Source organism: Zonotrichia leucophrys, chromosome 6 (genome assembly GCF_028769735.1).
Source record: "Zonotrichia leucophrys gambelii isolate GWCS_2022_RI chromosome 6, RI_Zleu_2.0, whole genome shotgun sequence".
In the NCBI taxonomy this organism is placed as follows: domain Eukaryota; kingdom Metazoa; phylum Chordata; class Aves; order Passeriformes; family Passerellidae; genus Zonotrichia; species Zonotrichia leucophrys.
In genome coordinates this window covers 8,866,790-8,893,980 of record NC_088176.1, presented here as the reverse complement: position 1 = coordinate 8,893,980, position 27,191 = coordinate 8,866,790, and the positions used below count along the sequence as shown (strand labels likewise).

The window sequence follows — 27,191 nt, the reverse complement described above, 5'->3', positions numbered from 1 at the left end:
GCTTTTTTTAATTGCCTAAATCCCATGTGCACAGTGATGAGGGCTGAGATTTTTAAGGACCTTGAAGCATCTAAATCATGGCAGAGGCTAATTATCTCCAAAGATTTGATTCTTGGGTCTGATTCGTTTAGTCTAGGAGTCTCAATGTCCTAATTATCTAACCTGTTCCTTACGATAGGATTTGGGGTTGATTTGTTGGTTTTTTTTGTTGTTGTTGTTTGGATTTTTTCTGCTAACACAAATAATTGATAAAGAGTTAGCAGAATATTCTAATGGTGTGCATTAGGATTGGATGTAAGGTAGAAAGCAATAACAAGGATTATAAATAAGTGCTTGATCTGTAGAATTCTGAAATAGCCTCTTAAATTTGATTAACTGTCCTAATATATGGTTAATCATCTAAATCTTTTATAAACTATTTGTAAATGCACCCTTGACATAAAGCATGACTAGTTTGTCTGTATTTTATGAAACATGGCAATTCTATTGAGGAAATGAAGCAGAATTACTGAAATACAGACAGTGTAACTGAGAAGGCAAACTTGGTGTTCCAGGTCTTGATTGCGGAAAGTCAAATACTTGCAGTTTCTGAATTTTCTTGTTCAAATTTGTTGAGCTAAGGTAGTGAGGAGTAACTATGATCTTCCCCAGAGCAAAGCAGGCAAAGGGAGGTAAACAGAAGAGGAGTTATAAAAGAGTTAAAACACAAAAATTGAATTATTTCAGAATGGTTTGGACCTCAGTCCTGTGGTACAAAACCATCAACATCAACAACAGAAATACTACAAAAATACTCATTCTTGCCCCTATGCTGCATCCAGCTGCTCTCTTGTTTACATGGGTACTTCTGTTTTCCTGTCAATATATTCAGATTTAATTGATCTAGTGCAAAATATCTCTCCTCATCTCTCCACCCTTCTCATTTTTCTCTTTCTTTTTTTGTCCTGAATCAATCCCTTGGTCTGCTTCATCACATGGACCCATAAGCTCATGAGTCAGCACAACTGAGGTTGGCATGCTGTAACGTGATGGCAGAAGTGAACACCAGGAGAAGTACAGGTGGAGGAAGGGACAGACTTGAGCATGACTCCTAAAATTAGTATTACTGCTGTTTGCTTTGCATCTTGGAAACATGGTCTTGGCTTGAGTCAGAGCATTTAAACTATAAATTCCCCTCTAGCCTTTGACACCCTTAAACTTTACTTTTGCCATCTGCTAAGTGGGAATAACACTAGTTACCACAGAGATGTGAAGACTTACTACTGGTTGATCAACCAATAGCATATGAAAAATAGGGAAAACTGCTTTTTACACTCCTGCATTTTGCTGAAATAATTCTCCCATGCTAATGACCTACATTTCATTTGTAGTAAAGTAGTTGTTTTCAACTGCGTTCTTCCTATCAGAAATATGTTGCTAGAGCAAAGACAGGTCCCTGTTTTTGTAACCCAAGTGTCTCTATTTTTAGTTTTAAAACATTGGCTGCATCTCTCTCTCTCTCTCTCTTTATTTTTAATTATATGTATATATTTATAGCTCTTGCTATTGGGAGGGAATTTCCTGCAAACAGATCCATTTCTGTGGTGCCCTGCTCCGACATGGAGTCCCTTGTGTTCCACCAAGAGGTTGCTCTAGAGTAAATGTCTGGTTGTAGGATAAGCCTGGTGAACTGTAAACTTTATATTGCCTTCAGCACATAGTAGATTTGCATGTGCAGGAGGTATTAGTGGCTGGGCATCCGATACTTGGCAATGTCACATCTGAGGACGTGAGTGACAGCAGAGATTCAGCCCCAGCCCGTGTCCCACGGAGTCGCTTCCTCCCTGGATAATTACATTCTCAGCTTTCTCTGCAATTTTAACTGTGGGGGAAGTATCTGTCCTCGCACCCTCATTTACAGAGGTGAGTCCTGTAACCATGCACCATTAAACAGCTGCCACATCTCACCCAGAAGGACTTTTTACATAATGTTCATATCTGGTTTGCATTCTGAGCTGCGCAGATCAGCACTAACGCTACGTGGGTATCTGGAAGCAGGGTTTGACCTGTACTTGGGCTCTGGTTCACATGCAGCAAGGAGCACTTGCTCAGATAGTTCCAGGGACTTCAGCAGGAGTACTGGTATGCAGAATCAGGCCCCTAAGGATCCTTGGTAATGAAAGGTATCCTGTAACTGTAAGGTATTATTATGATGACTACTCTAGAGAACACAGAGGTATTGAAGTTGGCAAAATGAATTACAGAGTTAAATGTATAAGTAAACCAAGAAACGACTGATGTTTTTTGCATAGTAATAATCTTCATAATAGCTTCATTTGCACAGTTATTTCATTTTAAACTTAAGGCACAGTTTTGAAGCACAACTCAGTGGAGATTTTTCCTGTAATCTATAAACTTTAATGAAAGCTAATTGGAGGACAAATTTTAATCTAATTAAAATGTGGCTGCATAAAACAGAAAGGATGAATGAAGTGAAATGCTCTATGGGGCACAGTTTTCAAACAATGACTACCCTGAATACTAAGTCAAATGAAGCTTTTGTAAAATGATGATCATGAACATTGCCAGCAACAGAACAACCTTGAGAAACTGCAAATGAAAGTTTTCATGTATTCAGTTTAAAAAGTGGACATTTGACTCACAACTGCATAAGGACTTTTTAAAAGAAAATAAAAAGCAACACAGTCTCATCTAAAAACATAACAAGTAAATTAGCCAAAGGTGTACATTCCGTCCAAGTTCTCATGATCAGCAGATGCAAATGTTTGCAGTGCGCCGATGAGTTATGAGCCCTAATGAGATTTCAATGCTGAGCAAACAATAAAAATTTATGCATTGCATAGTTTTAGTGGCCTTTGGCTTCATGGTTAGTGTTACACCCTTTCAACAGCTTCAGTAATATAATATCCAGCTGGCTTTGGAGGTAAGGAAAATTTTAGGGGTGAACTGAAATTGTGAGAAATAACGTGATTGATTGCTTTGTCAGAATAATGCATTTCCACGGTATAATTGTCCGCAGTAATCTCAGCCCGGGTATGGATACATAGGTTCTAGTTATGTTCAGACACAAATTTTGAAGGATTCAGGTGAAGAATGGCTTTTCCAGCATTTGAGCCAGACTGTTTCCTGTGCTGGGTACATGTCCAGGGGTCTCACAAACAGCCCCTCTAACAAGAACATTCCTGTCATAGTCTGGCAAACGGGAGAATTGAAAAGCTGCACTTTCCCCAACAACTGTCGTGTCTCAAGAAAAGAAGCGGAGGACAAGCACAAAAAGAAAAGCACAATAGATATTGAAATAAATGTATGTAGTGGAGAGTGGGGGGATGAACCAGGGAATTCAACTGGTGCAGTGTGAGAGTGAGCTCAAATGAGTTAAATTTAAAAGTCCCATTTGTGGGTTAGGCTGTTATGCATCCAGAACCTCCACCATAATGATTGCCTGCATTACCCTACATAATATTAAAATCTTAGCGTGTGATTAATAGCAGATTCCCTGCATACGTGTCACAACACACATCTGCAGCAAATCTGCCAGTATATTTCTCTGCTAGTTTTACTTTGGGGCCATAAAGTAATTCCTGTTTTGTGAATGAGAATAAACCTATTATGCACTAGGTTAGCTACACCCAGTTTCTTCTCTTCAGGGAAAAAGAGCTGCTTATTTGATACAGCATCTCGAATTTCAGTGTTCAGAAGTGAGTTTAAGCCTTGGCTAGATTTGCTTGAGCAAGCTGTTGGGATTTGCCTTCACCATTTCTTAGTTATGTGTTTTCCAAAACCTTCTGTGCAGAGTATTGAGAAACTTCTGGATAGCAGTAAACTAGTGGACTTAATTGCAAGGTGTTTATTGCTAAATTTGTTAATGAGTCAACATGCAAAAAAGATATATTTATCCCTGTTTCCTCTTAAAGTAGTAGTAAAAAATAACTTCAAAAAATCTTTTTCTTAAGCCGTTTGGTGATGCAGTTTTGCTGTTCACAAAAGCTCTTTTTCCCATCCACAAATAGCTACCTTTCCCTTTGCCCCAAGGGAACTAAGCACAGCACAAATGAAGCTTAAAAAAAAAAAAAAAAAAAGATATTTTTCCCAGTTGTAACTCAAAGCTTCTGCATATTCACACATGCACACAAAATGAAAAAGGAAGATGCAGAAGCTTTCCTCCAGTCTGCCCTCTGAAAAGTCCTGTCAACCTGTTTTGCTCCCCAAAATGAAAACAGAACCCCATGAAAACAACTTAAAGGACAACAAGAAAACATTAGGAAAGCAACATCTGTTTTGCATTCTTGGCATCGAGTCTGTCCTTGCAACACAGGGTCTGACACAGATGTACAGGGTTATGACACCACTGAGTACTGCTTGATTTAAAATGGTGTAACAGAGCAGAATCAGGGCGCTGAGCTCTTACAACTCTGTGCAGAGCTGTGGCGCTTGATCTCCTTTGCAGATGTGGGACTCAAACCCCACTGAAGTTTTAGGCATCTTTCCATTGATTGATGTGGACTGTGGAGCAAGTCATATTCCTCCTCCAACCATTTAGAATTTATTATTGACTGGTCTCGCTCATCATGTGTGTGTTTTGCTTTCTGTAAAGTCTCATTGCCCCAGTGTGTTCCAGTCAGCTGCATTGTGCATAGCCACGCTCAGAGAGACTTTCAAATGATGCTACATAATTAGCCTCTGCAGTTTTTAAGTAAGATAAAATAGTAGCAAGGGGAGAGACATTTAAAGGTACTCAGAAAGACAAAAAAGAGCTCTGATTTAATTGAAGAGAATCAATAGTAATGTAAATTTGGGAAGCCAGAGTTGCCAGAGAGCAGCTGTCTCTCCATGGCTGCTGGGAAGGCACGGAGGGAGCAGCGCATCTTTCCCTGTTGGGTTGCCCAACCACAGCCGTAGCAAAGCCAGCTCACCTCAGCCCTGGCACGGCCTCAGGGCCCCGCGGGGCTGTGCCAGGTGGCGGTGCCACCGTGCAGTGTCCTCACCTGCCACTAGATGTCTGTGTGGGCTCTGAAACCTTCTCGAGGGGTGATGCCCCTGGTAAACACAGGCAAAACTGGAGCACAGGCTGTGGGGAAGCCTTTTAGTTTGTGTTTATAATTGTAACAGAATTACTTTAATTAGGCCTGTGTTTAAAGCAATGTGTACTGTCTAAAACCAAATTCCAGCCTTTCTCATTTGAGGCAGATAAGGTGTTTTTCTTGTCCACATCTGTTGAAGACTGTTTCCTTTCTGTTCATGTGAAGAACTGAAATATATCTTAATGCTGTGAAAGTTTTGGAGGCAGTTGCTGAAATGTAAAGTATGTTCATCTTCTTTTTATTCTGAAATGATGAAATACCAAAATATAGAATATCTTTTCCATAAGTGAATTGGTAAGACGCATATATCAGCACATCTGGGCTCATGGAGGAAGGTAATGCATCAGATGTTACATTCATTATATTAAAGGAAAACAAACAAACAAAACCTCTGGACCTGGGCACAGAAATCTGTTTCCCAATTCTGTTTCTCAGCAACCCACTGGCTGGCCAGGGCAGCTGCACCTGTGACCAGCTCTTCTGCAGATATCTCCTGAGAAAAATGCAAAAGTAATCAGCATATGTTTGACTTTCATTTATCTCTGTCATCCGGGAATAAGATACAGATAGTATCAGGAGCAATGAAAGGTACATTCTGATATTATTTTCAAGTTTTTTTGTCTAGACAGAGAGGAGCAACCACTTGTATCTCTGTGGAACACACAGCCCCATTCCACACGCTCACATCCTAGGCTGAAGGCCAGAGGGAAGTAGTAGGCTGTCTATATTAAAAAAAAAAGTTTAAAACCACCACCCACTCATCAGGTGACTGGAGACTGTGGTTGTAAAATATGCTGCAGGCAGAAGTTCTGAAAAATCCCAGAAAGTGTTGAAAACATCTCTAAACAAGGTATTTTTCTCCTGCACCTTTCTTGCTAAAGGTCCCAATTGCTGCCAAGAAAGCTAGTGAGAATGTTAGCTGCCAAATAAAAAATTTATGACAGTGTTTGGCAAAGGATTGTATCACTGCTTGTTTTATACATTTCCACAAGTCTCTTGAAGGGCTGTTGGACACATACAGCTCAGTGATCGCTGTGCTTTATCTCTTCTTCAATATATTAAAAAAGCAAGTTCCAATAAAGTATGGTTTAAACAATAGATTTTTTTCTTTTAATACCTTCCTATAAGCACTTGCTATGATGAGAATATAATTTCTAAACAACATTCCATGAATTAAAATTGTTTTAAAAGCCCTTTACCTGACAAAGTTACCTGTACATAGTAAAAATACATGAATTTTTCAATTAAAAATGTATTGCTTTTGGGATTGTGCTTTTTATATGTAGGAGTCTGGGCCAGTAAACTGTCTGTTAAAACATAAAGAAGTCTATTCAGTCAAAGTTGTGTCTGCCATTTATGTTTCGAAACCCAAGAAAATAATGTGTTTGTATTGCATTTCTCACCGATATCAATTAGGTTTTTGGCTCTGTCATTAAATTAATGTTGAGTAGAAAATTGTTCGAGTGGATTTAGCAGAAAAAATATATGTTTGAATACAGAATTGTAAGCAGTTACAATAATTATTAAGCTGGCCAATGCTGAAGCAACACCCTTAAAAATATTTTCGTCCACTGAAGAAACAAAATGGTCTGTCTCTGTCTTCTCAAACCCGTTATCAGATTAGGCTTCCAGCTGATAATTAGTGCTGTTTAACACAGATCTCATTGCTGGGAAATCTCGAAGCCTGAGCCGTTTACATTTCCTCATTATCATGTGCTGCTGGAGGTGGGAGCACGGAGCCGGACCCCCCTGCACCATTTTGTCAGGAGACAAAGAGCCTCCTCCTCTCTCTGGTGGCCAGGAGTGGTGGGACACGGCTCTGGCTTGCTGTCCCCTTCCAAGGGGACAACCAGAGCTGTCCCCAAGCTGCCCCAGGGCCCCACAGCTCTGTGCCTTCATGGCGCAGCAAATACTCTTGAGCAGCCACCAGCGCTGCAGCTGCTGAACGCCTTGTGTACGCTTGTGCGTTTCATGGTGTTTGATATAAAGTACTCAAGACAGACCAGCATTAAGAGGATTATTTCAGACAGCATTAGGAGTTAATTTACAGAAGATTAGCTCTAAATCAGGCAGATATCATAAGCAAATTAGCATCAGTTGTAAGAGATTCAGAATCAAAATGTGTGGTGGTTTTAGTTTTTCCCTGCATGTGCTTAGTGGAGGAGTAGTATCTTTATTCATTTCCCCCACTAAGGTGTTACATCTCAAATAGTGAAGAACAGGTATACTTATTTTTTCCTACATGCACATTATTTATTATGATGCTGTTTATTGGCAGTGAAACTGCTTAGCTCCAAATACCCTTCCTCTGCTGAATATTTTATATTTCATGCCATTTCTTCATTGAGTAATGTTTTGTTTGGCCCTAGAAATGATGTCTCCATGGTGTGTTACAATATTTTAAATAGGTAATATGGAGCTTTACTTCTGAGTAACATAGTTAATACTTTTTTTTTTCTGTTAAAATGAGTCACATTCTAATGCCAACTCATAAAAATATAGGAGTGTATAAAATGCTACATACCAGAGTGGAGATTATAGGTACTTAAAAATAGCTTCCTTATTATTTAAGCTTGTAAATTATAAATTTGCTTTATTTCCACAGCAGTGATGGGTAATTTGTATTAAAAAGCAGATTCTGTTCTTCAATCAATTTTCCAGACAATTTTTTCTGGCTGCAGACAGACAGACATGAGCACCTATCCCATCCCTTCTCAGTATGGCAGTTTTGGGAGCACTTGCCCAATTAGCGGGGGAGATGTTGAAATGGATTGGGCCATGATATTAAAGTCTGTGCCCTGAGTTGTCCTTGAGATTCTGAAAAGTTTTGAAGTCTACAAATGGGATTCCTATCTTTGGAGAAATTTGTGTTCTGCTGTCCAAGAGATTAAACTGCTTAGTCTTCAGCGTGCTCCTGAACACTTGGGGTTTTAACAGAGGAGGGAAGTCTGGGCGGTGTTTTTTACGATTTTTTCCCTCTCTTGATGGACCAAATTCCTCTTGACAAGGTTGGCCTGAGGTCATGCATGTCTCCCTGCCTTCTGTGAGACAGGAATCTCTGTGCCTTGCAGGAGATCATGAAGCCTTACACCCACCCTAAGCCAGTTGGGCTTGCAGGTCCCTCTGGTTGCAAGGACTGCGAGGGGCTCTTGCACCGTGACTTTGTGCCCTGTGGTTTTACCCAATATTTGGGGGTTGTTAAACCAAGGGGTCTGAGGTCATGACAAAGTAGAGGCTTCTCTGCTCCCTAATAGAAATACTGTAACATGCTGGAAAGAAAATGCTTTCATAGTGGCAAGTATCTCCTGACAACTAATTTGATAGTTCTCTATCAGGTAAACCATTTGTGAATACATCGATTCTTTTTATTTTTCACTGTTCTGTCTTCAGTGTTCCCAGGTTTTCTCTGAACCGGTTGGGCAAAAATTGATTTTTATTTGTTCCACTGGCCTTGTGGAAAATTAGCTTATGAACTGGTTTTTATAGGAAGACTCAAAGCTCAGAAAAGGTTGAAAAATAAGCCTATAGCAGTCAAAATTGTTGTCTGAAATGTCTTCAGACTGGAAGGCTGAATTTATTGCTCAAAACAAGTACTAGCATTGTGGAGGTGTGCAGTCCTGCTCATTATCACTGGAAAAGGGGGAACCAAAAAGCACAGTAAAAAATTAAATTTTAATAATGCTCGTGATATTTTCTAAATCCTTCTTGACAGAAAGATTCTCATTATTTTTATCTGTCTCAGAGTAGGCTCTTTTAATGCCATCTCACAAATGGCCTTAGCCATGATTGTTTTCCTTTCTTTTATAGCATTTGAAAAAAAATGAATATATACCAAAAAAAATTCTATTCTATCATTCAAGAAGTGCCATGAAATGGTAACATTTTGGATAGCAGATCTTCAGGAACAATTGCTGCAGATGCCTTCAGGTTTTTACAAAAGAGGTCAACATTGTTAAGACAATTGTAGGAAACTTGCCATACAAAAAGATGCCCAGTCAAATATTGTGTAATCAGAAGAAAATAATGCAAGAAGAGTGTGTGTGTCCAGTCTCCAGCTTTATCACAGCTAAAACCTGTAGATTAGTCATTAATTAAATTGAGGCAGGGTGAAAGACGTTACTTCCTTTCATCTGTTTAAGATATATCTTTTAGTGGCTTCTAATGATTATGGAAGTTGATAAGATGCAGACTTTTGACATTTTTGTTTTCTTTAAATTGCACAGAATGTAAATTTAACTATATTTATCATAAAAGCCAATATGAGATCTTGTACGTTCTTGTCATTTTATAGCTTGCATACATTTCTTCTGCTGGAGAAATAATTGCTTTAGCTTTGAGTGCTGACGAGGGGGTTGGGGCTTTTTATTTTCCATTAACTGTTTGGGGACCAGGGTTTCATGTACCCGACGTGCTGAAGAATGCCACTGCACTGACAGCTGGGCTCTCCCTCTGAGCTCTTGCTAAAGCTCTTGTAATGTTTGCTGAGGCCTATGCTTCTTAGTCATGCTCAGGTGACTAAATGTGTGATTTGTTCTTCTTGATACTTCAGTACCCTGAGAAAGGCTGGTTGGAGATTAAGACAACCTTGACTCCTTCCACTTGCAGTTGCCACTCTGCATGTGATCATCATTGAGACTTGCCAAAGGGATCTGGGGTTGCCTGTGCTTTGCATGAAATGAGTTAGTCCCTCTCTCATTTTGGTGGGTGAGTTTCCACGGCCCCAGAAGCCTCACTGTGCCTCCTAGTGACAGTCACAACCTAATTGATTCCCTCTGTGGAAGGAGGTGGCAGAAAGCTGAAGTTGCATCAAAACCGTGGAGAGAAAAGTCCCATGTCAGGGTCTCAGGAGCAGAAGGATACTTTTCATCCTTCAGAAATGCCTTCCCATGTGTTTTTAAAATAAGCAATGAGTAAAATCTGGCTAGTACAAGATTTTCAGCACCCTTCAATTTTGTGTTTTGACCTTTAGTCCCACATTTATGAGGTCCTCAATCGGGCTTTCCCTATTACCACATTTGATTTCCAATTGTTCCTGTAGATCTCTCTCCTTCCCAGGTCAGTCAGTCCCCTCTCCCTCCCCACACACCCCACTGATCACTTGGGTACAATTTTCACTTCCTGAGACTGCCAGCTCCTTGAGAGAAGGCCCATGCAAGCCCTGATGGCTACCAAATAACACTGTACTCCAATGCTGTTCATTTGGAATGTGTTGCAAGATTTCTATTATTAATTAAATGTCTCCATAAGTATTTTAGCTATGAGATATAATCAAAATAATTTTAAGTTTTAATATATGGCAAGGTTGTCAGAAGATGACACAGCAAGGTAAAAACATAGTTGAGTCAAGGAAGGCCAATGTGTTTCAGCAGGCATTCAGCCAAAAGAGGGATATCCTTTCTTTTACTCCTCCAGAAAAACTGTCAAAGGAAAAGTACATTTGCTTCTGGTCAAAATTTAATGTGCAAATATAGGATCCATTAAAAAGAGATGATGGATCAAGGTCTTTACTGTCTAATTATTGATTAGCATCTTCTGCTTCACTGGTGAGTTTCATCTCTGCAATATTTCTGATTGATGGCAGATTACACACACTTTACTACATGCTAGTGGCTTTCTGTATGATTTTGCCTTCAGAGCTACCAAGCTTTCTTGCCTGGGCCTCATGTTCAAGAGATGGTCATTCCTATGTTGTAGGCACCTAACCTAGCTGACCAGCGCTGCTGGGGTGCCCGTGTGGCCAGGAGAAAGGGAGGGCAGTTCAGAGCAGGATTTGAGCTTATATACAGGGAGCTGAGAGAGATCAGCTAGATATAATTTTGTTGTTTAAAGTGGGATGGTGTGACTACTTCCCCGCACCTGTTATTACATGACTCATTCTTTCATTCAGGGCCCAGGTGGAAACACATTGATGTGGTTTGAGTGTAATATTATAACTAGAGATTGGTATCCATGTTATTACAAGTAGACAGGCCCAGTCCTTAAGACTGAACTTTTAAACTAGAGGACATACCACTGCACAATTCCTCAGTCCTATCAACAAAATCCTAGGTGCCCTGTATGGCCTGGCTCTTTCACTAAACCCTGCTAGAAAATCAGCTAGAAAAAGCCCCTTTTTTAATCACCGGCCCTCTATTTTTGAGGGTTTCATTTTGTTATCTGTTCAGCTTTCAGCAATTTTTATGGATTTTCCCAAGTTCTTACAAAGAGGCAACTTTGGGAAGGAATTCAGAGGACGTGGAAGAGGCTTCTGCTAGGAACAGTGTGCAGACTGAAGGTGGACCTCAGGAAGTGTTGTCTTTTTGTCCCCAGAAAGCCATGAGGGGGTCCCATCCCCTCTCCAGCACTCCCAAAGCCTATTCACATCTAAATATGCAATGTCAATTACAATGTAATTAGGTCTTCTGGCTTGAGAACATAAAGACGTAGACATATGTTCAGAGTTTGTGGTGAGGAAGAGGAAAAAAACTTGAGTGTTTTCCAAATTCCTCACTTTTCCCATGGTCACTAGAGGAGGGCCAAGGAATCATATGCAAGTTGTGCAGATATTTTTTTCACTGGTATTTCTGTTTGCTAATTTCAGTCGTTAATGATGAAAAATGTCTCGAGTCAGATACTGCCAGCCAGCTGTAATTCTGCTAGGCAATGTTCTCTTGCTCTTTTATTACAGTAGGTTGCCATGTCTTTATGTTTTTGCCACAGCCTGTCTCATTCTTTTCAGTTGCTTTTATTTAAGAACAGCATTCTTAAACCTGAAGATGTGAATGATTGAACAGCCCCCAGATACCCTGAACTTGAGATTTATCATTATGTATCTAAGGCTTTGCTTTACCAATCATAACATTTTATTCCCCTGTGTGGGGTTTAGTGCTTCCATTTGAAAACTCATCGTAACAAGGATGTCCTTATATATAGTAATAATTGTGTCTGTCCAGAAGCTATGTGAGTATAGCAGTATTACTTTAAATGCACATTAATTTTGCCTGGTATGTTTTTGCCTATTTGACTAGACCCACACTTAGTGTTTGTTTGAATCTGCTGATTTGCACATGAATATTGGACGCTTAAAAATCGCTTGCCACTGATTTGCATGCACCTATTTTCTTTCATGTTAGCAAAAACTGCCAATCAGAAATAAAAGGGCACAAAAAAATGCAACAGCCAAGTATTCAAAGTGACCATTTAAGATGTGATTTTGTGTACAGAGCAAGCCTTTCTGTGCAGTAAACTGATAGGAATCACTTCTAGTTAAATCATAAATACATATTACAGTGAAACACTGTTGGACAGTGCTCTGTCATCAATCAGTCTGTGTTCTTGAGGACACTATTTTTCAAGATGCCTCCTTTAAGAATAAAGCCCTGTGTTGTAATGAATGTGTGCTAACTGATCCCCCAAGCCATTTGTTTGGTTTCATTTTTTTTTTTTTATTTGTATCAGTGTCAGAGTTGAGCTTCTGTTGGAAATTTTTTCAGTATTTTATTTGTAGTCCTCAAGTTAAGGACACACTCTTTATGCACCCAGAGTCTGCACTGGTTCGTTTATATCCTGCATTTTGTTAACATGTTACCATGATTGCTGATTTTCATGACAATTGTTATTGTACCATCAGTGCTTAATGGCAAGGCATCATTATTCAGTGCTGGTCAATCAGGCACCAAGACATGTGCAAGACATCAGGCTGAACCCATATAGATGTCGTGCACTCCCCTGCTAATGAATGCAGTTTCATAGAAAGGTTTAAACACGGTTGGCATCCTTAATGTAAGGTTTGCAAGAGCTTATTTGGGAGCTGCTTTGTGTTTATATGGAGCAGATCTAAACATGGCACAAACAGAGTTAGACCCATTGTGTGCGTGTGTGTGTGTGAAGCCACGGACAGGCGCGAATCCTTTGGGGGTTTGAAATGTGGAAAGGCAGCACAATTCCTGTTGGGGCAGCAGTGAGGGGAACGGATTTTCCAGGAGCATCAGTGTTTGGTAACACATGTGGGACCTGTTCTGCAGAGCGGTGGTTGCCCTGTGCAGCAGGGAGGTGATCCTCAAAAGCAGGTGGTGCCCTGAATTTGGCACTGGCTGGAGGCACCCTCCAGCACAGCAGTGGTTGGAGATTAGGCACTGTGACCGTAAGGGTCAGGCATCTGGAAAGGTGGAGCAGAAGGAAACTCGAGAGGAGAGGCATGTGCTTTCTGTGTTATTAGTCCAGAGTGCTCTTCCAGTGCGTCAGTTAACGTTACCCTTGCATCTGCTTTAGTCACGGTTTCTGTGTGGTTTTGCACCCAAATATTTCGGGCTGCTGTCCATAATAAACTGGATGGAGCTTGGTTAAAAGCACAGATTTTTTGTCTCTTCTAACTCAAAGTAGAATGAGCCCTTGTGCTCCTAGAGCCTCGAGTATGAAAGGAACAGTAGACATTGGCTGTTAACGAGCTCCCGCACAGGGCTCCAGCAGAACTTGGTGTGAATTCAGTGCCTAAGCTGCATCGACTAAATGGTTAATTCATCTCATATCAACAGCACTGTGATTCATAATGTAAACTTGAGGAATCCTTGATGTTTCAGTCACACATTCCTCTTAATTTGGCCATGCATTCTTTTAAAGCTACAGTGTGCTAACTTAATAAAATGCAGCATGCAAATGCACAAGTTTTTGCCTTCAGGCATTTTAGCCATGGATGTTTCAATGGGTGTCTTCTTTCAAGTATATATTCTTTCCTAAATTATTTACCCTGTAAACATGCTTTGCATTTTCAAAGAAAAATCTGGGCTTCCTCATTCACCAGATTTTGTTGAATTTAAGGTGTAATAGAGATAAAAGACTATCATCTGCTTCTTGTGAGCATGTTAGCCTTTGGGATTTTTTTGTAGCGAGCTTAGGCCCCATTTTCTTCTCCTTTGGTATTATCACTCCCTCCCCCACTTAAATTCCTTGATGCTTTGCCTAGAGCAATACCCACTGGCAGTGTCTGGCTGTGACAGTACTATAGGCTTCCCTACAGATGGGTCCTGCCAATGCCAACCATTGTTCTGCAACTGTGAGCTGGCTTGACTGTCTTGGATCACTCAAAACCCCCTTTCCTCTTCCTTTTTTCTTTACTCTAAAGGGTCGTCCTTGCCTGTTGACTTTGAGATCTGAGATGTGCTGACACCCAGAACTTGTGTTCTCTGTCTTAGCAGCAGCTCCCAGACTCAGATTTCAACAGGCACCACCGAGTCCTCCTTGGGACTGTCCTGCTGCTGCCTAAGAGCTCTGTCATTCTCTTCCCAGCCCCATCCCCTGGACACTATGCAGTTAGTTTAATTTTACTTGCTCACTTGAAAGGAAAACAGTAAAACTCAATGTTATTCTTTTTTTAAAGATATAAAATTAATCTTTAACTGTGGACTTGAATATTAAAAGTATATAATGCTTCAGTGTAGGAATCTGTTGATAACATCCATCCTATTTCATGATTAATTTGTTCCTTTTAATATGATATTCTTTTGCTGCACTGTGCAGACTAATTCAGATTCCTAGAAATTGAACTTTGATATGTATTTCCTAGATTCACACCGTAAGGGAACCTTCAATTAGCAGATACAGGTGGTGGCTTGCCTCACTCAGTGTTTTCTTGAAAAATATTTTAGAGACAGGGACACTGATTAAATAATCTTGCAATCACGTGTGTACTGACAGAGTATTAAAAATAAATATTAAAAATAATTGTGATTTGGGGGACTTCATGCTTCTTTTTTCTTTTTCTTTAGTTTTGCTTCTTAGACAATGCAATGATTTTTTCGGTGGGCCAGAGATAGGAGGAGTTGATTTAAACACTCAGTATGTTATGTATGCCTTTGCCTAACTATGTGTTAGATTAAGCGAGTTTCACTCACAGTTAATCCTTTGTAAATTAGCATTATGGATGCCTTGGGGCCCACATCCCACAAATAAAATGGTTGTCAAGCCAGCTGCACTGTGTATTACTTAAGGCTGAATGTTTTAAGAGTTTTCATGCTTTTAATCTATTTCACTGCTGAGATTCAATTTTGCTGAGTGTCCTTTCAGGAGTGATGAGGGCGAGTGAGTAAATATATATTCTGGTTTTCATGCATTTGCCTGGGCAAATCGTTTGTTATCAGGTGTTTGGCAGAGAATGTCACACCCCGCCACAAAAGAGAAGCTTGTAAGTTCAGGTGTTAAATTGAAGTGCAAACCAACAAGAACCAAAAGCCCTTAATTAGCTTTATTTTGTTAGCCTGCTACACTTTTTTTTTTCTTTTTGGGAAAAAAAAGAGTGAGAACCATCCCTCCCTCCTCCTCATCCTTTTGGCAGAGTAAATATTGCCTGTTAAGTTTGAATTAGCTGTCATCGCGAAAGAATTAATGCTGTGGTTGAGCCTTTCTAGTGAGGAAGGGAAAAATAAACGAGACAGATCTTAGTTCAGCTTTAAGTGATAAATGAGGACAAAGCAGCCCATTCATCTCCTGCTAGGAAAGTGGACACAAACACTAAAGCAGTTTTGCGGAAGACGTGTCAGCAAATGTGATCATTTTGTAACCTGTCAGGAGGATAGAGAGCTAGTCCTTTTAGAGTGTCACAGGGGAGGGTGTCTGTCTGATGTGACAGTTTTCATCCATCCATCTACTGCTTTTCCTTTAGGTGGGGGGTAAGCAAGGAGAGAGCTGGAGTTGGTTAAAACTGCATTTTTCTTTACACTTCCCAGTATAATTTATATGTATATCCACCCACATCTAAATGAAAAACATTTACCAAGAAAAACTCCCCTCTGCTCTCTGGAGTTTCTTCTCTCTTTCACTGCGTGAAATATGCTCATTTTAACACATTACACTCCTTGTCTTCAAGTTGTACTAGATTTGATGTTTCACATAACGCAGTTTTACCTCTTCTTACCATTGTTTGGTTCTTGCAGACTTTGTTTTGTTTTGCAGAAGCATGAGAAAAAAAATTATGACTTGGGGTGCTTTTATTGCACTTGGTTGTTGGGATTTTTTTTCTCCAATTTTTTTTCTCCAATTCTGATGATCAGCTTCATGTACAAGTGTGTTTTGCAAAACTCCCTATTTATTAAGAGCCTGTGAAAATATTCTTCCTTCTCTGTGAAAATGGAATAACAAGCAGTGAATTCTTACAATCCAAAATCCTCCTGTAAAGTGTCTCAAATTCTACTGTTTCCTGATTCAGTAATTTTAATTGACCTATTAATTTTAGGAAGAATCTGAAGTGATGTGATGACTGATTTTAGAAGCAGGAATTTCTCCCAACAAATAATGGGAAAATATTAGGATTTTCTACTTCTGGCAATTTTTATTTTCACTAATCTTCTTTTTTTTCATACTGCATAGAAATGTAACATTGCCTATTACCATAAGTAAAGGTATGCTACAGAGACAAGAGATGCTTTTACAACATAAGCTTCACAGTTTGACACTTGCTTCTTTATATCATCCTTTTCTTCAAAACTATCTTTTGTACTTTTCCCTTGGTATTTTAGTACAAGTGAGTATCTCATTGACATGTGTTTCCTTGAAATCTTGTTCCTTAATAGTAAAATCCCTTGAAAATTAATAAATTGTTTCTTTTCAGATTAAAAATACTGAAGATTTGAGAATTATTTTAAACTATATAATGATATTTACTATTATAGACCACCCTGCTTGGATTGTGTTGACTGAATGCTATTTTTTTAATTTGTTCTTAGAAGGTTAATAAATTGGAACATAATTTATTTAACTTATTCTAATATGTATATAAATGTATGCATAATTCAGAAAATTCTACTTCTTTCATGAATGCAAAAGTTGGATTTAATAGCTACATAAAGATACTGTTGAAAGCACTGGAAATTGGGAGAAGTATAAAATAACCAAGATACAAAAAGGTAGAGGGAATACTGAATTTGTGGGCATATGTCTTTTCTCCAGTTTTTTTGTACACCTCATTTTATAATTTTATATCTGTTCTGTTGTTTTGATTTATTTTGTTTTATTCACTGCAATTTTTTTCTGTCTCTTCTGCTTTTTTCCAGGATCATCCAAAACCGGATTTTGATTGTTGTGCTGGCAGTCATCATCATCTTCACCACCATGATGGCTATTTATTTTTCTGTCAGGGGACGCTGATATCTTTGTTCTTCACTAAACAGCAACAAACTGCTTGTTCTGAGTAATTAAGACAAAGTGGTCACATGAATCATTCTCTTGCACTGACAGAGTCTCCCTCTCTTTTCCACTCTTCAACTCAGGTGCAAGTGGTGTAAAATATTTTGTATTATTGATGGCATAGTTGATGGCATGTGGGACTATTTTTTTCTTACATATTTGTCCTTATCTGAGTGTTTTCAGGATCTTAATATTTGTTGGAGTGAGGGCTTGTTCTGGTATAAAAAGATTTAATATGTGTTGAATTCACCCACAGACAATTAGCCTGTAAGTTGTCAGAGTTTCATGAGGGAAGAGAGTCTTTGCACTTTTCTTGTACTGTGCAGGGTGTATGAATATCAAGCAGTATCTGACCTTCTGTGATTTAAAATATAAGTAAAGCAAAGACCAAATGATGTAGAAAGTGAACCTGTCTCCTGTGACTAACTCCCAATCACGCATTATCGTAGTAGATGTAACCTGGTTAAGAACAGTAGCTAGTTTTAAAAAGAGAGCAACCTTAGGAGGGTGTTTAATATATAATGTAAATCCAAAACTCAATTTAACAATTTATTGTTTAAAGTTAGGCTTTCTTTTCTGCTTATTCAAAGCAATTCCACTTTCATCAAGATCATGAAAACACATCACTTACCTAAAATGAAGTTATGGCTACAGCCCATCTCTTTCAAATCTTCCAGTGTTGATATATGTACTGATAAGCATTACACACTAGGCCCTTAATGAAGATATTTAAAGATACTTATCTATTTGTTGCTGATTGAAAAGAGATCTTAAATAATAATTCAGCAACAAATGTGTGATTATAATGCATTAAACAATCTAGATTTTTAATACTGGCCTGACTATGTTGAGACTGCATGTTGGAGTATTTTGAGTGTATTAAATTCTGATGTGATATTCCTCTTTTTAAACAGAAACTGTAAAAATGTTAATTTATATATGCTTTTAGCTGATATAATATATCATAGTTTCATCTACCTGTGTGTAAATGAGCTGTTTCTCTTTTCCTATTGGCTGTGCTTCTGATTTAGACAGGTTGAGGTCATTTGGCTTATATTTAAGTTTGCAATTCCAACAAAGGTCTATCACTGCTGATGTGATAAAGTTCGTATTTTTATAATAACTCTTAAATTCATTATTTGGAATCCCTTACAAATATTGCAAATGAAGAGGAATATTAAGCCCTTGAACTTAAGCCATTAAATGTTTCCAAAAGATGTTCAAAGAAACAAAAATCTGGTGACTTTTAAATTCCTCCCACATTAGGCAGGAGCTGAGCCCTGAATTTTCATGTGTGCCTTAGTTTTTTTGGGATTTTGGCATTCCTGTGGACTCTACTGATTTGCTGTGCTGTCCTTGGAGGCTGATTTTGGCCCTAAATGTCATCGTTTTCTCTACATAGAAACAAATAACTCAGTTAAAAGGATCTGGTACTAATGCCACAGCTAAGACATAGAAAGAGGGTAATAAATGTAGAATAAAAGGATCCACAGGAAAAATGCTACTTATTGAAACAAATGTAAGCATGTCGGGTCAGCTCTGCTGTCTGAGTGTTACATGCAGCTCACAACAAAGTTTGGAAGTGCTTTATGTGCTGGGTTTCTCTACCAGCTCATGTCACTGGCTGCAGGATGGTGCTGGAACAAAAGTTCCTGGGCAGCCCAGACCCAGGTTTCAGGAGGTGTTGCTCTGTGCAGCACAGTCATGTTCAGCTCCTCACCTTGATGGCCCTGCACTGCCGCAAGGCCATGGGACCCCCCAGCTGCCTCCTGGGGCATCCTCTGGTTTCATCCTTGCCAGGTGTGTGGCATTTACCCCGTGGCTCTGAGACACAGAAAGATTTGGGTGTTCAGCTTCCAGCCTTCAGGCACAGCAGACACTCAAACTGAGCCTTTGGGTTGTGTAAGCAGAGCTCTGGCCATTAGCTTCCAGTGATGGCACAGAGCTGAGTTCAGACAAATTAGGAGGAAGCCTGGCAGCATTACAGATATTTATCCTCAGCTCGGCAAATTAGGAGATGCATATTTTGTAAAGCAGAAAACTGTCAAGAAGGAAATCTTAAGCTCCGTCTGTTGCCTAGACATTCTCTGCATTGCCTCAATAATTTAACTATCATGGGAATTGATTCATGACTACTGATCTTAACAGTGACCTATGACTAGGTTTTGCCCTCTATCTAGCCACCTGCTGGAATCAGCAAAAAGCTGAAAGGAAGCTAGTTTTCCTTATCCCAGTATAAATCTAGGGCATAGTGTCACATCAGATACATCCACTCAGATAGGAATGAGGGAGAGAGAGAGACTGCCACGCAAAGCCTTCATCTCCACTTTTGATGAGCCCGCCATCGCTATGTTTCTCATGCTAACCTGTTAATAACTCTTCTGCGCCTGCTTTGCATCCTCACGTACTTCCTACATGTAAAATAGTGCTCAGGTGGACATTACATCTTCAAAACACATTATTACTCCTCTCTCACCCCTGTTCATTTGGCCTGGGAAGTGTGCAGGTGAGATTCACCAAATCCACACATTTTGGTGGGGATTGAGCGACTTCAACTGAGAGCACAGCCCCAACCACCCACAGGTAGTGTGACATCCCCAGGTCCAGGCTTCCCCTGGACTAGTTTGGTCACATTTACAGCACGTCTGTGAATGAATCCAAGTGCTTACAAATGTAAACCTCAAAGAGCAAAGTGTTTTTAATGTTGCCAGCCTTTGTGGAGAAACGACAAATTAAAAACCGCACGCGTGGTGCTGTGTGCGAAATCCATCCCTGCTAAACAGCTGGGCTCACAGAATAAATAAACTAATTCTGCACTGATATAAAATCAAAAGCAATTTAATTAAAGACTCTTAAGTTTTAAAGGGTTTTAAATGCTATACGTTTTGGGGAAATATCAGAAAATGTAGCTTGACTGACGTCAGTTCTCATCTCTGGGATGGGAGGCCATTTGCTATTCTGTTTAAGGCAGGCTGGATTGTCTTATTTTGGAGCCAGCTTGGTGGGGGGTTTTCTTTGCTGCTGCTTCAGAGCTCTGAGCTTCAAAGGCTGAAATTAATGGTGAACAAAATTGTGCGGCTCTGACCATCCCATGCGGGGCAAACCCATCGAGGGTTATCATTAAGTAAAGAAATAAAGAAAAAAAAACCCTGCCAGTTCCAAGAAAACCTCATCAGATAATGACCTCTGTGATTGGGTTTTCATTACCAAACAGCATCCAGAGATTGTCTGCCCCATAGAAGAAAAAAAAAAAAAAAAAGAAAAGAAAAAGAAAGAAAAAGCAACTGTGTCTCTCTCTCTTTCTCTCTCTCGCTCTCTCTCTCTCCTTTTTTTTTTGCACATCTTTTCTTTAAACCTGTCAGATCATTTCAGTATTTCAAATCCGAGGAAAACAGCCTGCCTGCTGCTGTATTTGAAGTTGTAATGGTGTCAAAAAGTCACGACTGACTGACAGCCGTCAGTCCCAGAGGAGCTCATTAAATCATAAAAACTTGACAAGGAAATAATTGAGCATCACTGGCAACTTGGCGCCTGTTTAGACGTTTTTATTTTCTTTCATTATTAGTCCCCACCATTACGTTCATTAACAAATTGCATTAAACAACTGTTAAGGGCTAATGATTTGTTTATCGCTTTTTTTTTATTATTATTATTATTATTTAAACATTAGCTGCGTCATGTGGTACCTCAGCAGCCTCATACTATCATCTGACTGAATATTTTTCCACTCAGAGCTCTGGGTACTGCTGGAATATGAAATAGATTATTCATTACCCTCCTCTTTGCCACTGATTTGGTTTCATGTAGCGTCTTCCACAGAGAAAGATGAAAACTTGTCAAAAATAGGTTATATCTTATTCTAAGGGCAACAATAGCAGCAGGTACAGGCACACTTTAATATTTAATTAAGGCTGATGTTAACCCCTTTAAATGACTTTAGCTGTGAGTAATATTCAAGTGCAGAAGAGAAAAATAATGGTACTTAATTTGCAAACTGTACAGCAGGCATTCATCTTTGAGTTACTAGCAAATTTATAGAATAATTTTAAATAATGAAATTTCCAATCATAAATATTTATATGCACTCTTTTTTTTTTTTAATACACAGTCATAAATGAACCACTTTTGCACACATCCCAAATAAAAAAAAAATCCATGTCCCTTTCTTTTTTTGTTTTGAACTGCACCACTCACATTTCAAAATCTGGTAGGACTTTTGTAGGGGGGAAAAAGCTACATGTGGATCCCCAGTAAAGTTGTTAGCTGTGGCAATGTCTTACACAGTTCTGTTTCTAGCAACTTGACAGCTTATGATAAACTCAAGGAGGATGTGGGTTCAGGCTTTTTTTTTTTCATTTGGAGGGGACAGCATGTGTTTTGACATTTTTTTGGTTTTTATAAGAAACCATGGGAAGATTTTGTTTTGAAACAGATATTTTTAACTGCTACTTTTTATAGGAGAAAAAGTATTTATCTCTAAGTATATTTTCTCTGTGTAGTTGCAGTTGTTGGTTGTAAATAATCGTCTTACGGAAGGAGAAGCTTCAGGAGAATTTTAAGATGGTAAAAAAAGAAACAGTCAAAGGCAGGGTATGTGTTAGGCTCCCTTTGCTTTATAATAGTCAGTCTTTGATCTTTTCTTATTCAATACATCTGAATGCAGTTTGCATTCAGTGGGTCCCTGAGCAGGGATGATGGCAGAAATGGCGAGCGAGGTGTGATGACGTATCACAGGATGCTGCAGAGCAAATCCATCCGAGTCCACGATGCTCCCTCGCACCTCCTTGCGATAATTTGTCACTTCTGGAGTCACGTGGGGAAAGAGGCATGTAGCAGGTGAATATTTCATCAGCTACTGCCTGGCAGTGGGTTTTTTGTGCATGTTAAGCAGTGGCACACCAGCTCCTCGCCGTGCCCACAGCCTGGCCTGGGTGCACAGTCCTGGCCTGTGTGTGTCAGGAAACAGAGGTGCATGTTGAGAAACACTTTGGCATCTTCCACTGCTGTCTTTTATTTGTCACACATAAATAATGAAGGCATCTACGGGGTGGGGGAGGAAGAGCTTATACACTGAGAACTGGTGAACTTATGCTCTCTTCATCCCTTCATCCAAACAACTGCCTTTGGCGTGAATAACGGCGCAGCTGATATGAAGCTCTGTATTGATCCGTTGCTCAGGAAGGTCCACTGGTAGTTCCATGGACTTTTCCTGAAGGTATGGCTGTAACAGGTTGGTACTGTTGGGATCTGTTGCTTCTGTCTCCATCTCACACCAGACAAGTTCAACAGGGAGACACAGAGAGGGGGAGCTCCCAGCCCTCGCTCTGTGCAGCTCTCTGTCTCCCACTAACACACAGACGGGATTACCTCTCCTGGCTGGAAAACCTGCTTGGGAGACTGTTGTGCACAAGTATAAGTAAAATGGTGTCTGCAGTTGGAGAGGCATCCCAGGGTGGATTTAGGAATAGTCTGCTTTTCCCCAGGCAACAATAATTTGGCAAAAAAACCTCTAGATAATCTAACCTACAAATGTTGCTTTATTCTGTGGGGTAGGCTAAGTGTGAGAATTTGTGTCACTCACAGCCAGTATCTCTCCACCACCCAGGCACTGCGGTGTTTTGGGGAACTGCTGCAGATTTATCCTGGAGTTATGGCAGTGCAGCCTGGGTGTTCCCTTGGTGTTTTGGCTTTATCAAAAGAAGAGATACTGGGTGGTAGTGGCGGCACAACCAGTAAAGGATGTGGACTCTGCAAGGCAGTGTCAGTTTTCTCACAAGGCTGGTGCCTGTTCATTGATGGGATGTTCAGGAGCATGCAGAGTGAAGGCATTCCCTGGATGTCTGTCCTGCCAGAAAGCAGTGTTGGAAAGTGGAAGTTTTACACATTTTCAAGGGCCTCAAGTGGTTCTGAGCCATTAAACTCTGTACAGGAAAGGGGCTGTCCCTGCTGTCCTGTGGCCAGAGAGGTCTGGAGCAGGCTGCCAAGCCTGCATTGCCAGTGTTATGGTGCATGCATCCTGCTGGCTGCCATGTTGTGACTGCTCTCCTGGACCAAACCCAAAGAAAACCTTCCACTGCTGCTTCTTTGTTCAGTTGCTTTCTCCGTTCAGACCCATGACCTTGTCCGGTCAGCACTGTCCCCAGTGAACACAATCGCTGCTTCTGTGGATTTAATGAACTTTCCAGCTCTCTTCTATAGCCAGCTAAGTAACACTGCTTGTTGCCTGAGATGCATGTCCTGCCTGCATGTATTTTTCTGTACATATTCCTTTTGTTGATACTGCTTGCAGGAGTTGCAGCCAGGCATACCTTCCAAGGAAGCAAAAAAATACCCTGTGAGTTTACCACACCACTAGAAAACTTGCTTTTAAATAAAAAATAATATTTAATCTTCTCTTCCTAGAAGAAACAGGCTTATGTCTTTGCTCTGTCTCATTTGATGAATTTGTCTTCCCATCCCCTGCCAAGTTGGAGCCTTTGACCTAACTCAGCCAAATGTAATAGGAGAGCAGAGCTCTCAAAAATTTCTTTCAGTTTCAGGAAATCAGCAGCCAAGAGGAGAGATGTCCTCACTGGCGTCCTCACCAAGAGAGTCTGCAGCGTGACATCCACCCAAATTGGACACTACCTAGGAGGAAGAAATTATAAATGCCTCTCTCCCCAGGAAAAGCTCACATCCCATTTAGATACTAGAGAATCCAACCCTGAGGAAACAAGGCCTCATTAGTGTCATTGCTGGAGGAACTACTTAATTAAAGGACAACAGAGTTGAGAGCATTGTTATTGTAGGCCTTTGTTCCTTACACCTGGTCATTTCCATTGATGTAAAATGTCATCTTTCTGATCTGGTAGCATTTTGCACCCACTTTAGACAAGTATTCCTGGCCAGCTGAGGAGGTGCAGAGCAGGGAAGAATCAGACCTTATTACCGAGGTAATTATAGCCTCACCTACCCATCAGGCGAAGGGTGTACACCTCTATTAGCCAGGGCTCCCACAAAGAGAACAAAGGCTGGCTGGAAAGTGGGAGCCACCCAGGGAGCATCCCTGTGTCCAGCTACAGCACTCTGGGGCAGCAGACCTGCTGGGGAGGTCATGACCACAGGCTCCCTCCTTTCCTGTCTCCTGCCTGCTTTCCTGGCGTTAAATCCAACTTGCCTCAGCAATACTGGGGAAGGCCATGAGATGGGGAGACTAAAACAGGGAACATCGCTGAGGAAATCAGCTCTCAGTTAAAATGCTAAAGGAGGCAGGGGGTGGCTTTCAAAGCTTGTCTCAGCAACTAGCCTAATTCTATTTTCAAAAGCCACTGTTGAGTGCTTTTGAAAATTTCATCCTAGATGCTTGGCTCAAAGACCTTAACCAAAGATTTTTTTTTTCTCTGCTATACGAAAGCTAAATATAAACCAACATTATTGAACAAAAACCTAACAAAACCCCTGTTGCAGGTCTAGAAAAATCTTTACTCAGAAAATCAAATTATTAGAGATCAGCATCTGAAGTGTCCTTCAGTCTTGGATGCCTCTTGTTTTGTGTAAACAGTTTGGCATACAAAAAAATATATTTCTAACAGGAAACATTTGCTTTCTTTTCTTTTTGACGTTTCCTATTTGCCTTTTGTTCTCCTGCCCTCAGCAAATCAAGACCTGAGTGTCTCCAGATGAGCAGCTGAAGTTGCTTTAGAACACGTGGATCAGTCTATTTTACCCATTCAAGTAGGTGCACATGTGTCTCTGCTGTTTGAGCAGCATCTTAATGACTTTTCCACTGATTGCCTCTGGACCACAGGCAAGTAATAAAGCTGGCCTGTGCCTCAGTTTACCCACCACAATTTCATTAATGCTAACCTACCTCACGAGGTGGTGTGATGTTTAATATATAATGTGCTCTGTAATCCCTGGATTAAATGTATTATGTAAGTGAAAAGCACCCATTTGATGTATATGTAAATGCTGCAGTATTATAGGTAGGAGGGTCATTTGGGTGCAAGTGTAATACAAGCCCTGGCAAAAGGCAAAAGGGTTTCCATTGTATTGACTTATTTTTAAAGAGCTTTTTATTTACTAAAATGCTCTGGACACCCAGAAAGAGAGACATTCCTCACTAAGCAGCTCTGCTGTTTCATCTGTCTTGGAGTGCTTTGATAAATGGATTGAAACTTGTCAGCTTTTCCTGTAGTTTCTGAGACTCCCTCTGGAAACTGTGTTGAAATGTTATTATTGTAACTTCTTAGAGCACTACTTAATGAATTGTAACAGATATCCCTGCGAGTCCCGCGGATGCTGTGAGGACTGCACTTCCTCGCGCTGCAGAAATAAACCAGTGCCACACAAACACGTGGCACAGAGTGCACATCCCCAGCCACCACAACCAGCTGGTCTGTCACTGGGACAGCATTTCTCACCTTCACAAGGCTTCTGCCCTGCCCATGCGTCCTGGCTGCATGGTCAGCAGAGCTCCAGGGATGTAGAACGTAGCCAGATATCACTTGAGTTAAAGATTGATTTGATCTTTTAAGAGCCTTAAGGACGACAATGAACTAGTGTGGGGTTAGAGCAGTGTTGGTTATTTCCTCTGCCTCTAGGATGAGATATTTTGGCTTTCACACAGTGCCTGAGCTGTCCTGCAGCTTGGACTGGTGACTTGGGTGCTGTTGGACAGTGTGAACTCGCACATACCCACAGGTGTCACCCGCCCTCAGAGCAGCTCCTTCTTTCTCAGGCCGACAATGGTTGTGTGATGTTACCACATGGGCACATGAGAGGGATGGAGCAGGGTGTGGCACCTCCTCTCAAGCACAGGACTGAGCCAGATCTGCTTGAGGAAATCTCCAGAGAGCATGGTCAGAGGTGCCTGACAGGGATATGTCTATTGTGTAGAACTGGAGGGAGGAAAGAAGTCAACCATCTTGGGGTCATCTTGGACTCCAGTAATGTTCTACCCTGTTGTGTCCCGCAGTGGAGCAATGGGAAGTAATTTCCTACCTCCAACCTATTCAAAGGAATCTTTTTCCTCCTCCGCTCTCTCTGGAGGGGTGGTGTGACCCTGATACACTTGGTTTGGCAGCTTAGTTGTGCAGTATAGTCTTGAAGATCCTTGTCCTGATGCAAGGGTCACTTGAGAGTTTAGAATTTTTTTATGTTTTTCCTTTTTTTTTTTTTTTAACCTTTTCACTAGGTTTCAGTTGTCCTTGTTTTCTGTAAGAATACAAAACTGAGCTGTTGATATTCAGGTTGCCATGAGGTGTGACATGGCCAAACACACACACCCCATGGCATCACAGCTGTACCCCTTGCCCTGCATGGTTTGTCCAAGTAGATAGTGCTACCCATCTCCATCATAATTTTCTTCTGAAAAATAAGTGTGTGCCTTCCCCTTGCCTCCAAATATGAACGTGGGTCATCCTGAGTGAGATCTTCAGGAAGAGAGGAGGGAAATTTTGAAGGAGGTTGTGGCCCACGTGGTGTAGGATCAGAATTATGAGGTGACTGGTTATAGGTCACCTCTCCTCAGCAAGGCCTCAGAGTGCCTCCATTGCCCTCAGCACTTTGAAGCCATCTTTGATTGTTCACAGCCTTTTATTTCACTTTTTATTAACATTTTACATATTAAAATTTGTGTAGGCAGCCAGAAGAGAGCAGCATCTACACAATACTTGATGCAATGGAGAGGATTAGGAATCAGTGGCTCAGTTCTTTGGGACCTGAACTGGGGGGCTGTGGGGGTGGTAAAGTGTCCTTTCTTTACACTACATTTTAAAGGTAGTTCCACTTTCTTTCTGTGTGTTGTCACTAAAATACAACCTGTGCCCAATACTGACTTGTGGTCTCAGCTGGTAGTTTCAAAAAATTAAATATAACCAGGGTTACCTTGGAGTTTTTGCTGAGTTGTTCACATTTGCTTTTAAAGCTTCTTCCCTTTTCTCAATCAGACCAAACCTCTTAGTTCTCATACCT

The 27,191-nt window shown here is 40.5% G+C and overlaps 1 protein-coding gene across 4 annotated transcripts in view; it reads left to right on the top strand.

Moving 5' to 3' along the window:
- The window catches only part of VTI1A (vesicle transport through interaction with t-SNAREs 1A), a 256,512-nt gene extending 238,049 nt beyond the window's left edge, over positions 1–18,463 (top strand). Inside the window, exon 9 of one of the 4 annotated variants that reach the window (XM_064717431.1) lies at positions 17,105–18,463. In XM_064717431.1, coding sequence (XP_064573501.1) covers positions 17,105–17,198 — 94 coding nt within the window. In that variant the 3' untranslated portion in view covers positions 17,199–18,463. The remainder of the gene's footprint in view (positions 1–17,104) is intronic. The other 3 variants (XM_064717433.1, XM_064717434.1, XM_064717432.1) reach the window with 3 other exon arrangements.
- The last annotated feature ends 8,728 nt before the right edge of the window (positions 18,464–27,191 follow it).